Consider the following 19,291-nt stretch of genomic DNA (forward strand, 5'->3'; position numbering starts at 1 on the left):
GACTTGTTTGTTCACCTTGCAGTCCAAGGGACTCGCAGGAGTCTTCTCTAGCACCAGAATTCAAAGGCCTCAATTCTTTGGCGCTCAGCCTTTCTTATGGTCCAACCTTCACAGCCATACATTGCAACTGGGAAAATCATAGCTTTGACTATACGCACTTTTGTTGGCAGGGTGATGTCTCTGCTTTTTAGTATGCTGTCTAGATTTGCCATAGCTTTCCTCCCCAGCAGCAAGCGTCTTTTAATTTCTTGGCTGCAGTCCCCATCTGCAGCGATCTTGGAGTCCAGAAAAATAAAATCTGTCACTACCTCCATTTCTTCACCATCTATCTGCCAGGAATGACGGATGCCATGATTTTAGTTTTCTTAATGTTGAGTTTCAAGCCAACTTTTGTACTCTCCTCTTTCACCCGCATTAAGAGACTCTTTAGTTCCTCTTCGCTTTCTGCCATTAGAGTGGTATCATCTGCATATCTGAGGTTGTTGATATTTCTTCAGGCAATCTTAATTCCAATTTTTGATTCATCTAGCCCCGCCTTTCTCATGATGTGTTCTGCATATAAGTTAAATAGGCAGGGTGATAGTATACAGCCTTGCCGGACTCCTTTCCCAATTTTGAACCAATCAGTGGTTCCGTGTCCAGTTCTCACTGTGGCTTCTTGCCCTGCATACAGGTTTCTCAAGAGACAAATAAGATGTTCTGGTACTCCCATCTCTTTAAGAACTTGCCACAATTTGTTGTGATCCACACAATCAAAGGCTTTAGCATAGTCAATGAAGCAGAAGTAGATGTTTTTCTGGAACTTTTAATTAATTATTTTTTTCCCGTACTGGGTTCTGTGGGTGTGGCTTGGTGGGGGGGGTTGTGACTGAGTGGGCATGGCTGTGAGTGACATTGAGTTGGCCACACCCACTCAGTCACAGGACACACACACACACCAAGCCACACCCACAGAACAGGTAGCAAAATTTTTTAGATTTCACCCCTGACCTCACCCCATTCCTAAGAGGTCTATAAGAGGCGTGCATAAGAACACAAACGTGCCTACCGTTCCTGTCCTATTGTTTCCTTTCATTATATCCAATTAATATAATTATCACATACTTATGCTCATATATATGCTTATATTATATAGTTACTTTCATGCTTATGCTTATATATACTGTTGTGACAAATAAAATAAATAAATAAAATAAAATAAATAAAGTCCAGTTGCCTCTTGAAAAAGCACCTTTGAGGCTATGATCCAATCGTGGATCCAACACTTTAACTGCTGCTCACTTTTTCCATAATTTTTTTGTTTTGTTCACATGTATTATTTTTGTCAGTGTAACTTCTTGTAACTCTTGTAATATCATTTTCCTTAGAAGGAAGTCAAGAGACTAAGGTAACTTTCTTGGGTGAATCCATATTGGAGGAGGAAGAAGATGGGCTGGGTGAGGATCCCTTGGTTGGGAGTTTGGTTGGGAGTCTCTCTTGGTTGGGAGTTTGGGCAGAAGCCATCAGCTGAGACCTTGGCCTTTTAGAACCTTTTTGATTCCCTAGTAAGTGACATAATAAAATACAGAATGCTAGAAGTTATGGGTCATCAAGAATCACTCGTGAATAAATAGTGTTCTGCAAAATTATGGATTCCTGGACCTCCCTTTCTCTTTGACTTACTTGCCATGCCTGATTCTTTGCCTCCCTGGACCAGCCAACTAGGTCTTTGGTTCTGACAATTCTTGGTCTGTTCTTTCCACTGCTTAAGGTAAAGGTTCCCCTTGCACATACGTGCTAGTCATTCCCGCCTCTAGGGGGCGGTGCTCATCTCTGTTTCAAAGCCGAAGAGCCAGCGCTGTCCGAAGACATCTCTGTGGTCATGTGGCCGGCATGACTAAATGCCAAAGGCACATGGAACACTGTTACCTTCCAACCAAAGGTGGTCCTTATTTTTCTACTTGCATTTTTTACGTGCTTTCAAATTGCTAGGTTGGCAGAAACTGGGACAAGTAACTGGAGTTCACCCCGTTACGTGGCACTAGGGATTTGAACCACTGAACTGCCAATCTTTCAATCGACAAGCTCAGCATCTTAGCTACTGAGCCACCATGTCCCTTCCCACTGCTTAGTGTACCCTTTAAATCTGATTTCCCCTTTGCACCTGATCTTGGTTTACAAAGGTTCTCTGTTGATACCGTTTGAAGAAGAGTTCTAGAGCCTAATTTATAATATAATGAGAATGTTCTGAGATTTTCAATTTTATTCCAGGTTTCATTATGCTGTCCTTGGCTTTTCTTTTTCAGACTGATGTCCCCAGCATTAACCTGCTAGTTTGTGTACTGCCAGTCATGAGGGATAAAGTGTGTAGCAGCCTCCATCTTATTTGGGGAAGTGTTATTGGAATGAGTAGGCAGGTAAGATTTTGAAGCTACCAACCAGTGGTGGGATTCAAATAATTTAACAACTGGTTCTCTGCCCTAATGACCAGCTAGGTAGGCGTGGCTCAGTGGTCATGTGACTGTGTGGGCATGGCCAATTCAATGTCACTCACATTGATGGGCACTTCGCCTTAGTTGTTACAATGTACTAAGGGTTAATCAGAGGCAGTTTCTGTAAGCAGGGCAATAAAGATTAGGCTAGAAACAACAACAGAATGTTTCCTTCCTAACTTCCTTACAGGATTAGCCCTGTAAAGTGGAGAAAAACAAAATAAGATTTCTTCCAACAACTGGCTCTCCGAACTGCTTCGAAAGTTAACAACCGGTTCTCCCGAATAGGTGCGAACTGGCTGAATCCCACCACTGCTACCAGCCACAAAGCAGGAGGGAACCTAGGGATTGTTCGGCTGGGAGTTCTTAATGTGGAATCAGCAACATGTAGGTCCTGCTAGGCTCCTGGGGTATGATGGGATCCATTCTGGGATGTGAAATCTCCTTTGCAGATTACAGCCATTCTCTTTAGTTTGCGGTTTCCTGAGATTCCTTGCAGGATACATGTTACAGTCTTGCTGGTGCAAATATAGATAGTCTTCAATTTAAGACCATTTATTTAGCAATTGAAATTACAACACTACTGAACAAAGTGACTTACAACCAGTTCTGGCACTTACGACCATCACAGTGTCCACGCAGTCATTTGATCGTGATTCAGGTGCTTGGTGCATGTTTTTACGATGGTTGAAATGTCTCAGGGTCACATGATCACCATTTGTGACCTTCCCAGGGGATTCCAACAGGCAAAGTCAGTAAGGGAATCCTGATTCACTTAACAACCACAGCAAAAAGGATCATGAAATCAGGTGTTATATGATGACCCACTTTAACAACCACATTACTTAGTGATGAAAATTCTAGTCCCAAATGTGGCTGTAGGTTGAGGATTATTTGTACCAGCCTGAGTACAAGCACACATGTACATTCTCTTATTCTTTCTCTCTTCTCTCTTTTTAAGAGGAGTTAAAGATGAAGATGTTTACTATAGATCAGGGGTCCCCCAACTGGCAGGCCATGGCCTGATTCTGGTCCATGGTCCTTTGGGAACCAGGGCACATAGTCAACAAGCAAACATTTGAGCATGCAAAGCTGCATTTGTGCAAATGGCACATATGTGCGTGAAACCATCCCTTCTCCCCCGCTGCCACAAGACCACAGAGCTGGAAAGATTGGTAACTGCTGCTATAGACTACAGGTAGTTTTCAACTTAAAACCAATCATTTAGGGACTGCTTGAAGTTACAACGGCACTGAAAAAAGGGACTTAAGATTTTCACACAACCATTGCAATATCCCTATGGTCACGCAAATTTGGACACTTGGCAACTGACTCATATTTAGTTGCAGTTTCTCAAGGTCATGTAATCACTTTTTGTGACCTCTGACAAAGTCAATAGGGGAGTCAAATTCACTTAACAATCATGTTACTAGCTTAACAACTGCAGTGATCAACTTAACAACTGTGGCAAGAAAAGTTGTAAAATGGGGCAAAACTCATTTAAGAACTGTCTTGCTTAACAACAGAAATTGTGGGCTCAATTATGGTCATAAATTGAGGACTACCTATAGTTTATTTTCAACATTTCCTTTCTCTTCTATAATGCTATCCTGAGTCTTACCCTTTGTTCCCCATCCATCCCTTCTAATCCTTCGGCCGATTTTCTATTCTTGGATTAATCGTACTGCAGCTGGCCACCCACGTGTAAACTCAGTGCCCTTTCTTATGTCACGCCAGCCTGCAAATATTGCCGACACTAGGGATTGGGGGAGAAGGAGAGGAAACCACCTGGCTTATATCTTTCCCTTTAAAATAATATTTGACCACAAGGAATCAGCAAGTTTTAATTAGAGGCATCTGGAAATGAATTTGTCTGTCCCTCACCCACCCCCTTCCTGTCTCAAAGCAAGCTGCTACTCTAGGAATGACTAACTTGAAATTCAGTCCTCTTTTGTGCAGGCACCTCAGCAGAAACCCCTTTGATTCATTTTAAGTTTTGTGTCTTACTACTGGTAGTGTAAGAGGTGATATCAGGGCAAGATTTGGTGGCAGAGATTCAGGCTTCTTGTTAGCAAAGAAGAGTCCCCTAATCCAGCCAGACTGGCTGGCCATATTTAAGAGAAATGCATTAATACAAAAATAATTATGACTAGGCAAGTGAGTGTAAGATTCTACTGATGGGAAGCAAGAAAACCTAAAAGAGGTCATCCATTCTGGCAGTGTTATAAAAATATTGTGAATAAATAAATACAACTATCACTTGTTGAGTTTCCATTGCAATCATGTTGCATTCATCTTCCACCAGAAATCCCTTTCTGTCTGCATTGCAACTGTTTTTGGAATCTAGGAAGGTTCTCTTAATAAGAGAAAATAAATTAGAGGAAGTTTGGATTGGTGAATTAAGTCAGGCTGGCTATGTGGGAATTCCTACAATGTAGGAAACAACTCTATGGTTGAAAAGAGAGGATAAAAGACATGCCTTGAAAGAGGCAGTGGTGAGACCCCTCCTCAAGAAGCCTTCCCTGGACCCAGCTGTTTTAGGAAATTATTGTCCGTCGTCCAACCTTCGCTTTGTGGCGAAGGTTGTAGAGAGTGTGGTGGCACGTCAATTACCCCAATACCTGGATGAAACTGTCTATCTAGACCCGTTCCAGTCCGGCTTTCGGCCCAGATACAGTACGGAGACGGCTTTGGTCGCGTTGGTTGATGATCTCTGGAGGGCCAGGGATAGGGGTTATTCCTCTGCCCTGGTCCTATTAGACCTCTCAGCGGCTTTTGATACCATCGACCATGGTATCCTGCTGCACCGGCTGGGGAGTTTGGGAGTGGGAGGCACTGTTTATCGATGGTTCTCCTCCTATCTCTCTGACCGGTTGCAGACGGTGTTGGCAGGGGGGCAGAGATCGACCCCGAGGCGCCTTACTTGTGGGGTGCCGCAGGGGTCGATTCTCTCGCCTCTCCTGTTCAACATCTATATGAAGCCGCTGGGTGAGATCATCAGTGGTTTTGGAGTGAGGTACCAACTGTACGCTGATGACACGCAGCTGTACTTTTCCACCCCAGGCCACCCCAACGAAGCCATCAAAGTACTGTCCCGGTGTCTGGAAGCTGTATGGGTCTGGATGGAGAGAAACAGACTCAAGCTCAATCCCTCCAAGACAGAGTGGCTGTGGATGCCCCCATCCCGGTACAGTCAGCTGCAGCCACGGCTGACTGTTGGGGGCGAGTCATTGGCCCCGATGGAAAGGGTGCGCAACTTAGGCGTTCTCCTGGATGGGCGGTTGTCTTTTGAAGATCACCTGACGACCGTCTCCAGGAGAGCTTTTTATCAGGTTCGCCTGATTCGCCAGTTGCGCCCCTTCCTTGACCGGGATGCCCTATGCACAGTCACTCATGCTCTTGTTACCTCTCGTTTGGACTACTGCAATGCTCTCTACATGGGGCTTCCCTTGAGGAGCACCCGGAGGCTCCAGTTGGTTCAGAATGCAGCTGCGCGAGTGATAGAGGGAGCCGCTTGTGGCTCCCATGTGACACCACTCCTGCGCAGGCTGCACTGGCTTCCTGTGGTCTTTCGGGTGCACTTCAAGGTGCTGGTTACTACCTTTAAAGCACTCCATGGCTTAGGGCCGGGCTATCTACGGGACCGCCTACTGCTACCGACTGCCTCCCACCGACCCGTGCGCTCTCACAGAGAGGGACTCCTCAGGGTGCCGTCCGCCAAGCAATGTCAGCTGGCGGCCCCCAAGGGAAGGGCCTTCTCTGTGGGGGTTCCTACCCTCTGGAATGAACTTCCCACAGGACTCCGCCAACTTCCTGACCTTCGAACCTTTCGCCGTGAGCTGAAGACGTATTTGTTTATTCGCGCAGGACTGGCATAGGATTTTAGATTTTATATGGTTTTAATTTTTAATGGGTTTTATTGTTTTAAATTTATCTTAACCTGGGCCAAATTGAATAAGTTTTTTAAATAGTATTTTATCTTGTATTTATATTGTTGCTCTGTTTTATCTGGCTGTAAACCACCCTGAGTCCTTCGGGAGAAGGGCGGTATAAAAATCTAATAAAATAAAATAAAATAAATAAATAAATATTCCAACACCCAAGTCAACATGCACATTCTTTTCCAAACCATTTTCAGTTTCATAAATAATATTTATATATTTACACAAGAACAAGATATTTCTTTCCAACTTGAGGGAGGGGGATTATCCAATGAGGGAAGCTACATGTACAGAGCAAACACCAGATAGACCAACCAACCCACAGAGAGAACTACTGGAGAGAAGCAGGAGAGAGAATTGAGAGTTGAAAGTTGAGAGGAGAGGAGAGGAGGAGGGCTTGATGAACACCATCCATCTTTTTGTTATAGTTGGAATAGCTTTTGTGAAATTGCAAAAACAACAGTATGTATGGTATGAAGTTGCCTGAAAACTTTCCAAACAAACTTAATGCTTTATTGTAAAATGATTTCTGATAAAAAGCTGGTATGTTTATGTGTAGGATTACATCTGGGCTACAAAATTACTTAGAATTACTAGGTGGCAGCAAAGGAGAAAACCCCAAATGGTTTTCTAGCCATTATCAAAGTTTTTCACCTATTGGTTATGATCATCTAGTGGTTTTCAAAATTTTTGCAACCTAGTTCTGGTAATCTAATATATGTATATTTTTTGTGTTTGTGTTATGGGGTGGCGTACTATCTCCTCTTCTGTCCTCAATGTGAAAATCATAGTAATCCTTGGCATAAGAGTGCAGAGTGCTTTACAATCCTTTTTCATTCACAAGAACCTTGTGAGGTAGGCCACAATAAAATTATTCTTATTTTTAAATCAGTCCTGAAGACTATTATATACAGAAGCATTCTCAAAATAATCCAGGTTTTTCATACCTCAAAGAACATTTAGGATAATGCTGATGAACTGTGCTACAAAAATTAAATATATATATTTTTTGTATATTTCCCTAATGGGATAGGAAAGCAATGTGACAATTCCTTGTGCTTTACTAGAGGCCATGATGGCAGAAGGAAAGTGGTATACCCCCCAAATTAATTTGATCACCATCCTCACTCTGTTGCACCTCCAAAGAGTTAGTTAAGAGTTTGCAATGTCAATTAATATATGCTCTTACTGCATCAGTGCTGCATTTGCAGACTGACCAAAGATTTCAAATAGGGATCGTATCTTTTAAGAGCTGGTATAGTGTGATGTACAATGTGTTTAACTGAGTTTGGTTAATTAGACCTCATTCAAATCCCCAGTTACACCCCACGTTTCCTCAGGAAACTGAAAGTAACGTACAATGGCCAAGAGTACTCCTGTTTTTATCCCTGCCACAATTGTATGAGGTAGGTTCAGCTGGAAAGGGCTGATCCAGATTCATCCAGTGAGTTTCCATAGTTGAATGGAGATTTGAAGCTAGTTCTCCATGATTATGTTTCTCAGTCTAAATTCATCAAATAAGATTGTTGTAAGGAGCGGTTTTTACATGCATGGAGAAGGAAAAAGCTCAAGTATAGTAGGTTTGTTTAAGAGAAGCCATAGGATTGAAAACAACAGTCTAATCTAAATGATAGAACATGATTGGAAATATTTAATACCTATTCACAAGTGTATTGGAAGCTATTTAATATTTGCTGTTACAGCATAGTGTAAATATGTGGCTGGTTTAAATAAGAATCTGGGAGAACAATACACTCAAATTATCTGAAGGGACTATGCTAGTTTCTTGAAAGATAAGAAGTAGTTATAAAAACTATAATCCATCTGATGGAATGACAGTGATAAATAAACGCTTAAGGGATAACACTTGGTTAGCCTTAAAGTGCCTATTTTTTGAAAGCACCAGGAAGCAGGACAAGAAGCAATGGATGACAACTAATCAAGGAGAGAAGCAACCTGGAACTATAGAGAAATTTTCTAACACGGAGAACAATTAACCAGTGAGATGGCTTGCCTTCAGAAGTTGCGAATGCTCCATCATTGGGGGCTTTTAAGAAAAGACTGGACAGCCACTTGTCTGAAATGATATTAGAGTCTCCTGCTTGAGCAGTAGATTGGACTAGAAAACCTCCAGGATCTCTTCCAACTCTATTATTCTGTTCTGTTCTGCTCTGCTCTACTCTGAAATGCTTTAGAGTTTTAGAATATAATGTTGCCTTTTGGAGAAGAAATGGCAAAAGAATCAACAACTATAGCACAATGAAGAGCCAGTGAGTAAACTAGCTCTTTGTAACTTTTCTCTGGACGAAGAAATGACAGCCTATAAATGCTCCAGCCCAGGCAGTTGCTTTCTTGTGAGGAGACTGCAGTATAGAGGGCTCCAGTGGGTGTAGGGCTCCAGTGGGTTTAGAGACAAGGGAATACCTTCCTTGTTCAACCTATTGTCAATGCCTTTAAGGAAACAGGGTTTGAGTACTTCCTTTTCTAATTACTTTTGGAAATTGCTTGTTAACTGGTTTCCATCTATTAGGAACCTGGATTAACAGGTTTTACAATAACTGATGAGTTTCCTTCAATTCATAGTGAAAGAAGTACAAGTTCTATTAACAAACTTGTAATACAAAACAAGGCTATTTTTCTAAAATAAATAGCAAAATTATGATTAAAATTTTGATTTTTAGAAAATTACAAATGGACCAGGAGTCTAGATGGATTTGAAATAAGATTTTGGATTTAATTATAAGAATCCTTCCCGTAGGAAAATACTTTTGGTTTTGAATTATTTTAAAAAAATGATAGACCGAAGTTTACACTAGAGGGCAACAGAAGGAACTAAACGTTACAATTAAAGAAGCTCACTTAAATTAGATTTACATAATGGAGCAAACATTGTTAATATTTGACTTATTGAAGGATATTTTTGAACAATGAATCCAGAAGTTAATATTAAGAGTTTCTGCCTCTGTAGACAGATGGTTTAAAAGATGTTATGGTAGAGGAATTAGTTTTATCAGACAAGACTGAGACTGATCTCTAAGTGAATTTAAAAGCTTCAAAAATAATATAAAAAATGATGCTATGCTGGACATAACAAAAAAAGCTGATAATAATTAAAGGGGCTATACAAATAACAAAGCAAGACTGGGATAATCTTACCATATTAGATTTATAAAAGAAACTTCTTAAAGCTTTGAAGACTTTTTTGAGAAGAGATGGAAGAAAAAGAAAAAAAATTGGGGGGGGACGACGACATTATTTGAAGGGATAAAAGATTAAGATTATTAAGAATACAAGGAAGGAATATAAAGTTGGCTTATTTGATCAAGGCTAAAAAAATAGATATGTTGTTATCTCTGGTAATCTTTAATTGATTTTTTTCTGATTGAAACTGAAATAATGATATTCTAAAAAAATTGTTTATACATAAGAGATGGGATATGGGAAGAAGAGATCAATTGTACTTTAAGAGAAGGTGCTAAGTTTTTCTTTATATATTTCTTTTCTTTTTCTTTACTATATTTCTTTTCCTATTTTTCCTATTTTTATTTTTTAGTTGGTATTTGTTTTTATTGATGAAGTTGCAATTTTTAATACAATTATTCTTTAAAATACACTATAATATTGCCATCTGAAGTTTTCGGTGTTGAAGAAAGCTTAGATTTTTATCGTTTGAATGTAAAGTGCATTAAATAAGTCTGAAGTGTTATACATTATAAAAAAACTGCAACAAAACAATATGAGAAAATTCCAAGAGGTGGATTGGGCAGGGAGAGAATATAGCCAATAAGTACTAAATATTTTTAAAGCTACCAAGAATTGCGGGGATGGGGGAGTGGAGAGAGAGATACCGTATTTTTCGGAGTATAAGACACACTTTTTTCCCTCCTAAAAGAGACTGAAAATTTGGGGCAGCTTATATTCCGAATGTAACCCCATATGGTGGCCAAAATGGCTACCAGGAACAGCTGTTGCCTTCTCTTATCCCTTCTGTGCTTTGCCTGAGTTAGTCACTGGAGCTCCCTCCAAAAATCAGCTGTGCTTTTGAAGCTGTTTTTCAGCCCCAACAAGAGGGAAGTGAGCTTCAGTGCTTTGCCTGCTTTTCTAATTGCTGCTCTCTCCAGCGATTTTAGCCCCAACCAGCCCCAACCTGTGAGCGAACTAATGTGCTGAAGCTGATGCCCCAACCTCAAAACCAGTGAGCAAACTAATGTGTTGAAGCTGAGCAGACTAAGGATGCTAGCCAGATGAATACCTGGTAAGCAGAATATTTTCCCCCCTATTTTCCTTCCCAAAAAGTAAGGTGCATCTTATACTTTGAAAAATACGGTAGTTTGATATTGTTACACAGAAAGTGATTTACAGTACACACTAAGAAAATATCAACCCATTAAGCATAAAAATCATTTACAGCTCAGGAAAAACAATGCTGAAATGCATAATACAATATTTGGAAATGCCTGGGTGCATTTTGAAGGCCTATAGCAGTGATGGCGAACCTTTTCGGCACTGAGTGCCCAAACCGGAAGGCGCGTGCACGTGCGCATAGGGCAGAGCACCAGCTGGTCTTTGGATTTCCAGTGCATCATGTGCACCAGAGCACTGGAAACCCAAAGATCAGCTGGCTGGCACACTCATGCCTGTTTTTTGGCTGTTTTTCAGGTTGTTTTCAGGGTATTTTCCAGGTGTTTTCAGGATGTTTTTTGGGCCAAAAATGGCATGAAAATGGGCCCCAAACAGCCCAAAGATGGGCCAAATAAACATCCCAAAAATAGCCTTTTTTGGCTGTTTTTTTTAGTCATTTCGGGCCATTTTCTGGCACTCCGGTGCCTGCAAAAACCAGCTGGCCGGTCTGCGAAGACCAGCTGGCATGCCAGAAACCAGAAGAGCAACTGGCGATGGCACGTATGCCCACAGAGAGGGCTCTGTGTGCCACCTCTGGCAGGAGTGCCATATGTTTGCCATCATGGGCCTGTTGATTACAGCAGAAAAATGGGCTATTTTTAAAAATATGGGAGCAAGCAGTTATCCTAAGGGCCACTGTAATGGCTTCCCCCATCTTCAGTTCAGGATGATGGTAGGTGCCTAGGTACTAAAGGCATAAGATGTTGAGGGAGACAGGTCTAATTTATTTCTAAGAATCAGAAGGGTCTAAGGCAAAAGATGAGATGCAGAACAAGGCTGCCCAAGTAAGAGACTAAAAAGCTGGAGCTGGTGCCAAGCCACTTCCTAATTATGAGAAGTCTTGAAGGGAAACCAAAATATCAACTTTTTTCTTATGGTCCACTTGGCCTGGGGAACCTGGGGTCTTGTGCATGTGAAGGCGCGGTCTATTCATAAGCTATGTTTTCATTTCATACTCAATAGAGGATGTTGCAGTGTTTTTTATGTGACCCCAAAGCTTTTCAGTCAAGGACTGTTGGGTAGAATCAGGAGCAATGGGTGTGTGGAATTTAACTTAACTCCTTGGTTCAAAGAGCATCAGTCTTCAGCAGGAATGGACAGTGTGGAGATACAGTGGCCTGTAAACAAGGAAGGGTAAAATAAAGCACTTGAAAGTAAGTGCCTATGGATCATTACTGAGGTGTAGCAGACCGCTGGGAACGGCAATTTTTAATGGGTCAATCAGACACTGGTTTTTAACCAGACATTGGTTGCCAACACACCAGAAATGGGATGGAGGTTATAGGACAGGATGGTAAAGTAATGGAAGATAGAGAAGAAGGCTGAACAAGAAGCCTTCTCCTCACTCCAATGGATTGTAACTAAGGTCCCATCATCACATGAGGGTGGGGGATGGGGTTCTCTATGACAAGTCTCGTTGTTCTGGCACGCCATACATATAGGAATCTTTCCCAGGCTCCTGTATATATTCCTCCTTTTTGTCCCAGTCAGCCGTCCAACCTCCATTGGCAAAACTGGTACTTTTGGTGGCCCCATAGCCACCACTGCCTGCCCCTGCTCCCATGCGGGCAGCTTCATCTTCCTCGTCAGCTAATTCATCCTCGTTGATGAAGCCACATTTCTCTTCAGTCAATTCTTCTGGCTCAGCCCAGGGCTGCTTCTCTCCAGAAGCAAAAATCCCGTAGAAGATGACACCACCATAATGTACTAGAGAGGCAATGAGGAAAACATACTGCCATTCTTCTCGTGTCTGTGGAAAATGTAAAAGATCCATCATTCAGAGCTTATTTGAGGGATATCCCACACCCATATTTTTCAACCGATGGCAGAACACTGGACATTCTCCCCACAAAAGAAATATTCAATTTCTTGAAAATCCTTTTTTCTTACTAATTATTATTAATAGAATAGGTCATTGTTGCATATGCCACTGCCTTGAAGATGAAAAGGATGAGGTTACTTATAATCAAGTAGAACTGATAATTTATAGGATATATGTACATTTTTAGATATAAATAGTCAAAAAATAAAGTAAGTTAAAAACTCAGGATTTCAAAAACAAGGTATACTGTCACCCCTTAAATGTTTCTAGAACTCCTCGGGTGGGTGTGGTCTAAGTTTTTCCCTGGTTTGCATTTTGCAGAACTGAATATTGCAGAAGTTGCTAAACCAGCTGTGGCCTTCAGATTAATGGAAATTGTGTAGAGAGCAAGCAATGTCGTTGGTAAGATTGCTAAGTCAAGCCCAGGTCCTGGTTTTCTTGAACATAATGCAGAATTGGCTCATCTTTGTTTTGTTGCAGAGTTTTATTTTGATTTATTTTCCAATTTTGCCTACACTCCTGGGATTTCTTGTAGTTTCACATTCAAGTTCTAACCAAGTCTTACCCTACTGAAGTTTCTTTGAGTTCAGCCATGGTCAGGCTCCACTAGAACAATACAAGACAGCATGTAAACATTCAAATGCTCCAGAACTCTTCACCAGTTTTGGTAGTTCCAAAACCCAGGGGTGTCAACACAGGTTGACATTAGAATAAATCCAATAATGTTGCAAGATTGAAACTGCAGACTTGATTCATTGTATGTTATTTAACCATGGGCAGTTGAATAAAACATAGTTAGTTAAATTTACATACTCTGTTAGTTGTTCCAACCTATATTTCAGTCATTGACCAATATTTTATGCAGCTTCAAATCAAAAGTTATAACATGCAAATAATTAAAAGGAGCAGTATAAGTTGTTTTTACAAGTACTTAAAAATATAAATAGTACAGAAATAAAGTGAGCTAAAGAACAACACATGCAATTAATAGAAATGAAAAAAGATCTACAAGGTAAAATACTCTATTAATAATGATGCTAAGAAATATAGTTACTTAGAGGCTAAAAAATTGAAATGTTGGTCTACTAATGTACTAAAATAGTAAACTTTTACATTATTCAACAAACCAATGCTCTCCTGATGATTTTTATGACAAACTACCAGGATTTCATAAAATCAGGAAGAGTTGAATAAAAAGGACAACTATATTTTGTTGTCAGAATTAATAATTTACAAAGCACAATAACTGACTATACCTAATTTGTTAAGCCAAAAGCAAACAAGCCACAATATGGCTGAATATCTTCCAGGTTCTGTGAATACCAGATTTATATTCTGATAAGTATTCTGGTAAGCAAGTAAGTATTCTTTGAAAAAGAAAGGATGTCTAATCACTATTAAATTTTAGTTAAGCATCATTGTGGATAATAATATGAGAGGAAAAAAATGAATTTAATGTTGAGATTCAAAATCGCCTTCTGCTAGACAAAACTTCTTGAAATTAACCACCAAAGCAAAAGATTTAGTTTTTTAGAAATAAATAAAACAATAAATAAATAAATAAAATTTAATAAAAATAATAAATAAAATTAATTAATTAATTCTACCTAACAAAGCCATGTAAACTACCTTGTGATGTATGAAGTACATCATAACCTCTCTATGTAAATATTTAAAGGTCTTAAGGTCTACTGTTGAATTAAAGTCCATTCTTGAGGTAGCAGAGAATTAAACAATAGAAGAGAATATATATAGCTCAGGGTTGAACTGTGGGGTCCTTGATATTCTCTGAGCTTGGTGGTTTTCTTACAGATGTTTCATTACCAAACTAAGTAATATTATCACTAGCACTGATGGGGTTATCTAGTTTGGTAATGAAACATCTGCAAGAAAACCATCAAGCACCCTGCAGAATTAAACAAGCATGAAATTTGTGATTCTAGTGCCAATCCTTATCCAGCAACTGTTACCTCTGTTTGCCAGTCACCTTAAATACGATAAGCCTTATCTGCACAAAAATAAGAATTGTAAGGACACACATACATGGATAAAAAAGTTCCACTCTTTAGAAACCATTTCTTACCTTATGTTTAGTCATTGCTCCAACAATGAGTGGGCACACCATACCTGACAGAGTCCCCACACCGTTGGAGATTCCCATCAAGATACTGGCGTATCGAGGGGCAATATCTAAATGATTGACATTGAATCCTGGAAGTGGAGGAGATAAAAATGAAATGAGTAGGACACACTGCCTGAAACCTTATATAATTAGGTTGTATTTGGCTACACAATTGCAGTTTAATAAGAGAACTGTTAATGTTACTGTGGGCTTCTTCAATCTAATAATACAACTCTTCTAGAGGAGTTGTTCTTCAGTTTCCATAATAAGATTGGAGAAGACATCCATAATACCATGTAGCTTCAGCTGATTGGACTGGGATGGGTGAAGGGCCAGGGAACATAATACTCAAAGATTTAAAGAAAATAAATATTTTAAGGTACCTGATCAAAATCTGCAAAATTCATTGCATTTCTATTATTCTGCTGGGGCAAAGTAATTCTGACAGCCATTAAATAATGAATTCCTTTTAACACAAGCAGGACATTCTTTAGTTTGATGGTGATTGTGAAACAATGCAAGAGAACAATTCTACAGGTAGTCCTCGACTTACAATCACAATGGAACCCAAATTTTTTGTTGCTAAGCAAGACATTGTTAAATAAATTTTGCCCCATTTTACGACTTTTCTTGCCACAGTTGTTAAGTGAATCACTACAGTTGTTAAGTTAGTAACTCGGTTGTTAAGTGAATCTGGCTTCCCCATTGACTTCGCTTGTCTGAACATCGCAAAAGATGATCACATAACTTCAGGACACTGCAATTGTCATAAATATGAGTCAGTTGCCAAGCATCCAAATTTTGATCACATGACCATTGGAGATGCTGCAATGCTCACAAGTGTGAAAAATGGTCCTAAGTCAATTGTAACTCCAAATGGATGAACTGTTGTAAGTTGAGGACTACCTGTTGTCATTTTACAGTATGTGACTGAGAGTGGACAGTGGACAAAGTGGTAACCAAAGTGTTTCATTTCTAGCTCTGTAATTCTTAAGCCTAAAATGTCCTGAGCATAGATACTTTGGGTGGGTTTATGTAGAAAATGCCTCTTGAGGCTTGGCAGAGGATAGTTGATAGCCATAACCATCACACTGGTCCAAGACTCAACTCTCAATTAGTTGAAAAATCTTTGTGGGGCTAAGCAAGAAAATCCTCTGTGTTGGAACAGAAAACAAAATGAAACCAGAAATCTCTCTCTATTTTCTTCAAAAAAATAACATTTAAAGTTATAGTAAATTTTACAGAAACTTATAGAGGACAGACATGGTTATCATCTAAATATTGCAAATCCCCACGTTATGCTCAGTATGATACCTCTTTCTATAAATACACTTAGAAGCACACTGAAACCTGTGTCATTTTTGATAGGTATAAAACCTCAACCTAGATAGTAAGATGCACATATATAATAAAAACTGGCAGCTGATTCACTTTAGATTATGGTACAGTAAATCTGTTCTTTTGATGCATCACACACTTTCGCTACACTTGAGTAGAGCTAACCTTCAGAAATTTATTACAATATACAACTAAGATGATTAAAGGCCTGGAGATAAAAACATATAGAGAACGGTTGCAGGAATTGGGTATGGCCAGTCTAGTGAAAAGAAGGACTAGTGGTGACATGATAGCAGTATTCCAGTATTTGAGGGGCTGCCGCAAAGAGCAGGGGGTGAACTTATTTTCCAATGCACCAAAAGGCAAGACAAGAAACAATGGATGGAAACTAATCAGGGAGAGAAACAACCTAGAATTAAGGAGAAACTTCCTAGCAGTGAGGACAATTAAGGTGCTTCATCATGGAGGTTTTTAAGGAGAGACCTGACAGCCACTATCTGAAATCGTATAAGGTCTCCTGTTTGAGCAGGGAGTTGGACTAGAACAGGTGTCGGCAACATACAGCTCCTGAGCCGCATGCGGCTCTTTCGTCCCCCTGCTGTGGCTCCCTGCCAGCTGGTTGTCCCACCCCACACCGTCCCCTCGCCCTCCCCTCCCAGCCACTCCTCGCGTGGCCTGAGAAGGTAAGGGCGACGGCGGGGATGGAGACTCGCTCCATATTCCAGAGCGGGAGGGAAGCGCCCCTGTACTTGCCTCTCATCTCGCGGGCGCTTCTTCTGGCGCTTCTTAGTGCTGCATGCACCTCGGTCGCTCGGGGAGATGCGCAACTTTCTCTCCGCCCCGAGACACTGGCCCGGCCCGGCTGCGGCCGATGCTCCGCGTCGTAATGGGCTCCAGGAGGAGGAGGGGACACCGTCTCCCCCATTGTGAAGTGCACTAAATTTAAGTCTGCTGTGCAAGGCACTGCGAGAGCAGCGAGCAGGCCATGGATGCGGCGAGAACAACGGCGTCTGACTCTTGATTTAAATCATATGGTAAAAAGCACCCAAAGAAGAAGAACATCAGCAAAAAAAAAACCCAACCCTCACCTGTTTTTGGAAATGGTTCAAGAGGGAACACACACACATGAGAGAGAGGGGGGAAGAGAGATGAGAGAGAGAAAAGGGGAAAAGAGAGAAATGAGAAATTGATGGAGGGAGAGCATGAAACAGAGGAAAAAAACGAGAGAGAGAAAAGTGGAGAGATTGAGAGGGATTCAGTAATGAGAGAGCTGGAGGGAGAGAATGAGAGGGAAATGAGAGAAAGAAGGGGAGACAAAGAAAGGAAAAAGAAAAGAAAGAAAGGGCAGGAGAGAGGGAGCGAGAATGAGAGGAAAAAGAAAAAAACAAGAGAGGGAGGGAGAGAGAGAGAGACCCATTTCCCACAGAAAACACCCAGAGCCAAAAAAACCAGGTAGGTGTAGCTAAGGAGGGGTGTCATGTGACTGGGTGGGAGTGACGTTGAAGTTGGCCATGCCCACCCAGATTTTGTGGCTCCCAGTGTTTTCTTTTCGATGGGAAACAGGTCCAAATGGCTCTTTGAGTGATTTAAGGTTGCAGACCCCTGGACTAGAAGATTTCCAAGGCCTCTTCCAGCTCTATTCTGATTGATATGTATTTTTCAGTTGTGTTCTTGTATTCCTTTTTATTTGTTTCTGTTCTTTAGATCATTTTCTTTCCTTTTTGGGGGGCTAATGGCTAAGCCAGAGTTTCTCAACCTTGGCAACGTTAAGATATATGGAGTTCAGTTCCCAGAATTCCCCAGAAAACATGTTGGCCGAGGAATTCTGGCAGTTGAAGTCCACATATCTTAAAAGTTTCCAAGATTGAAAAACACTGGGCTAAGCCAATGAATAATGTTTTTTTTTACAGAATAAGAGAACACAAAATATGTCCCAGGAAGTAGGCCCATGAGAAACGACTTATGGGTCTTAGGGATACAGCAGAATGAACTCTATTTCTTCCCTTGCATTATTTTGATAACACAGCAGAGTAAGAGAGTTGGAAATTTGCAAAGGAGAGCAAAATGAGGACAGGATGGTAACAAAGCTTGCTAGTGATGATACAGGAAGTTAAGGAAGGAGGGAGCTATTGTGGTATGCTGCTGTTCATCCCAAAATATATGTGGTGGGATGGCAACATTTATACTGTACAGTATACAGATAGTCCTTCACTTACAATCATAAATGGGACCAGATTTTCCATTGCTAAGCAAAGCAATTGTTAAGTCAGTCATGCCTGGTTTTATGACCCTTTTGCTATAGTTGTTAAGTGAATCTCTGCAATTGTTAAGTGAATCACACAGTCATTAAGCGGATCCAGCTTTCTCCATTGACTTTGCTTGTCAAAAGCTATCTGGGAAGATTGCACATGGCAGTCACATGAGTCCAGGATGCTGCAACTATTGTTAATATAGGCCAGTTGCCAAGTGACTGAATTTGACCATGTGACTATGGAGATGTTGCGATGGTTGTAAGTGTGAGGACTGGTTATAAGTTATTTTTTTTAGTGCTGTTGTAACGTTGAACAGTTGCTAAACAAATGGTTGTAGGTCAAGGACTACTTGTAGTGCTTTGGCATCTTTTCCATCCCTGAAATCATCCCAAGTCAGGTGTAAGAAGTTTGGGCAAAACTTTTGGCTCACTCATATTGGACTCCTATCCAGGTAAACTTGGGAATGGAGAGGAGATTTACTGAGAACATAACCATGCCTAAAAATCAGCCCAGCTGTTCAAGAGCTCACCTGAAATAGCAAAGCCACTGAAGCCCACAGCCAGGACGAGAAAAGAAATCGCCATCCCTTTGCTGTGGGAATAACCAACTACTAAGAGCAACGTGGCTTCCATGCCAAACCCTAGTGAGAAATGAAAACCACACATGTAACTATGGGTTGCAAAAAATATTAGCTGCATTCAAATATCGTATGAAACTAAAACTAAACGAATCATCATATGGCTTAGTATGCAATATAAGAACCCCAGTTTAAAACCAATAATCACCACTGGTGTAAAACCAGGTGAGACAGGTGAGGGACAGATCATCATGGAGAACATCTATCTGTGTAGTCACTAAGACCTGATGTTGATCTGATGGCACATAATCAATAAACCGATTTATAAGTTCTGCATTATGCCAGTCGTTTTGATACTTTGAGGTTT

At 40.6% G+C, this 19,291-nt stretch overlaps 1 protein-coding gene across 1 annotated transcript in view; it reads right to left on the reverse strand.

Annotated features, from left to right (window-relative positions):
* Positions 1–12,215: 12,215 nt before the first annotated feature.
* Positions 12,216–19,291, reverse strand: part of SLC17A7 (solute carrier family 17 member 7) — a 32,191-nt gene continuing 25,115 nt past the window's right edge. The window contains exons 9-11 of the mRNA XM_058182598.1: positions 18,877–18,987; positions 14,719–14,846; positions 12,216–12,563 (exon numbers count right to left, since the gene is read on the reverse strand). Coding sequence (XP_058038581.1) covers positions 12,216–12,563; positions 14,719–14,846; positions 18,877–18,987 — 587 coding nt within the window. The remainder of the gene's footprint in view (positions 12,564–14,718; positions 14,847–18,876; positions 18,988–19,291) is intronic.

The sequence above is a fragment of the Ahaetulla prasina genome, chromosome 4 (assembly GCF_028640845.1).
Source record: "Ahaetulla prasina isolate Xishuangbanna chromosome 4, ASM2864084v1, whole genome shotgun sequence".
NCBI classification, from domain to species: Eukaryota; Metazoa; Chordata; class Lepidosauria; order Squamata; family Colubridae; genus Ahaetulla; species Ahaetulla prasina.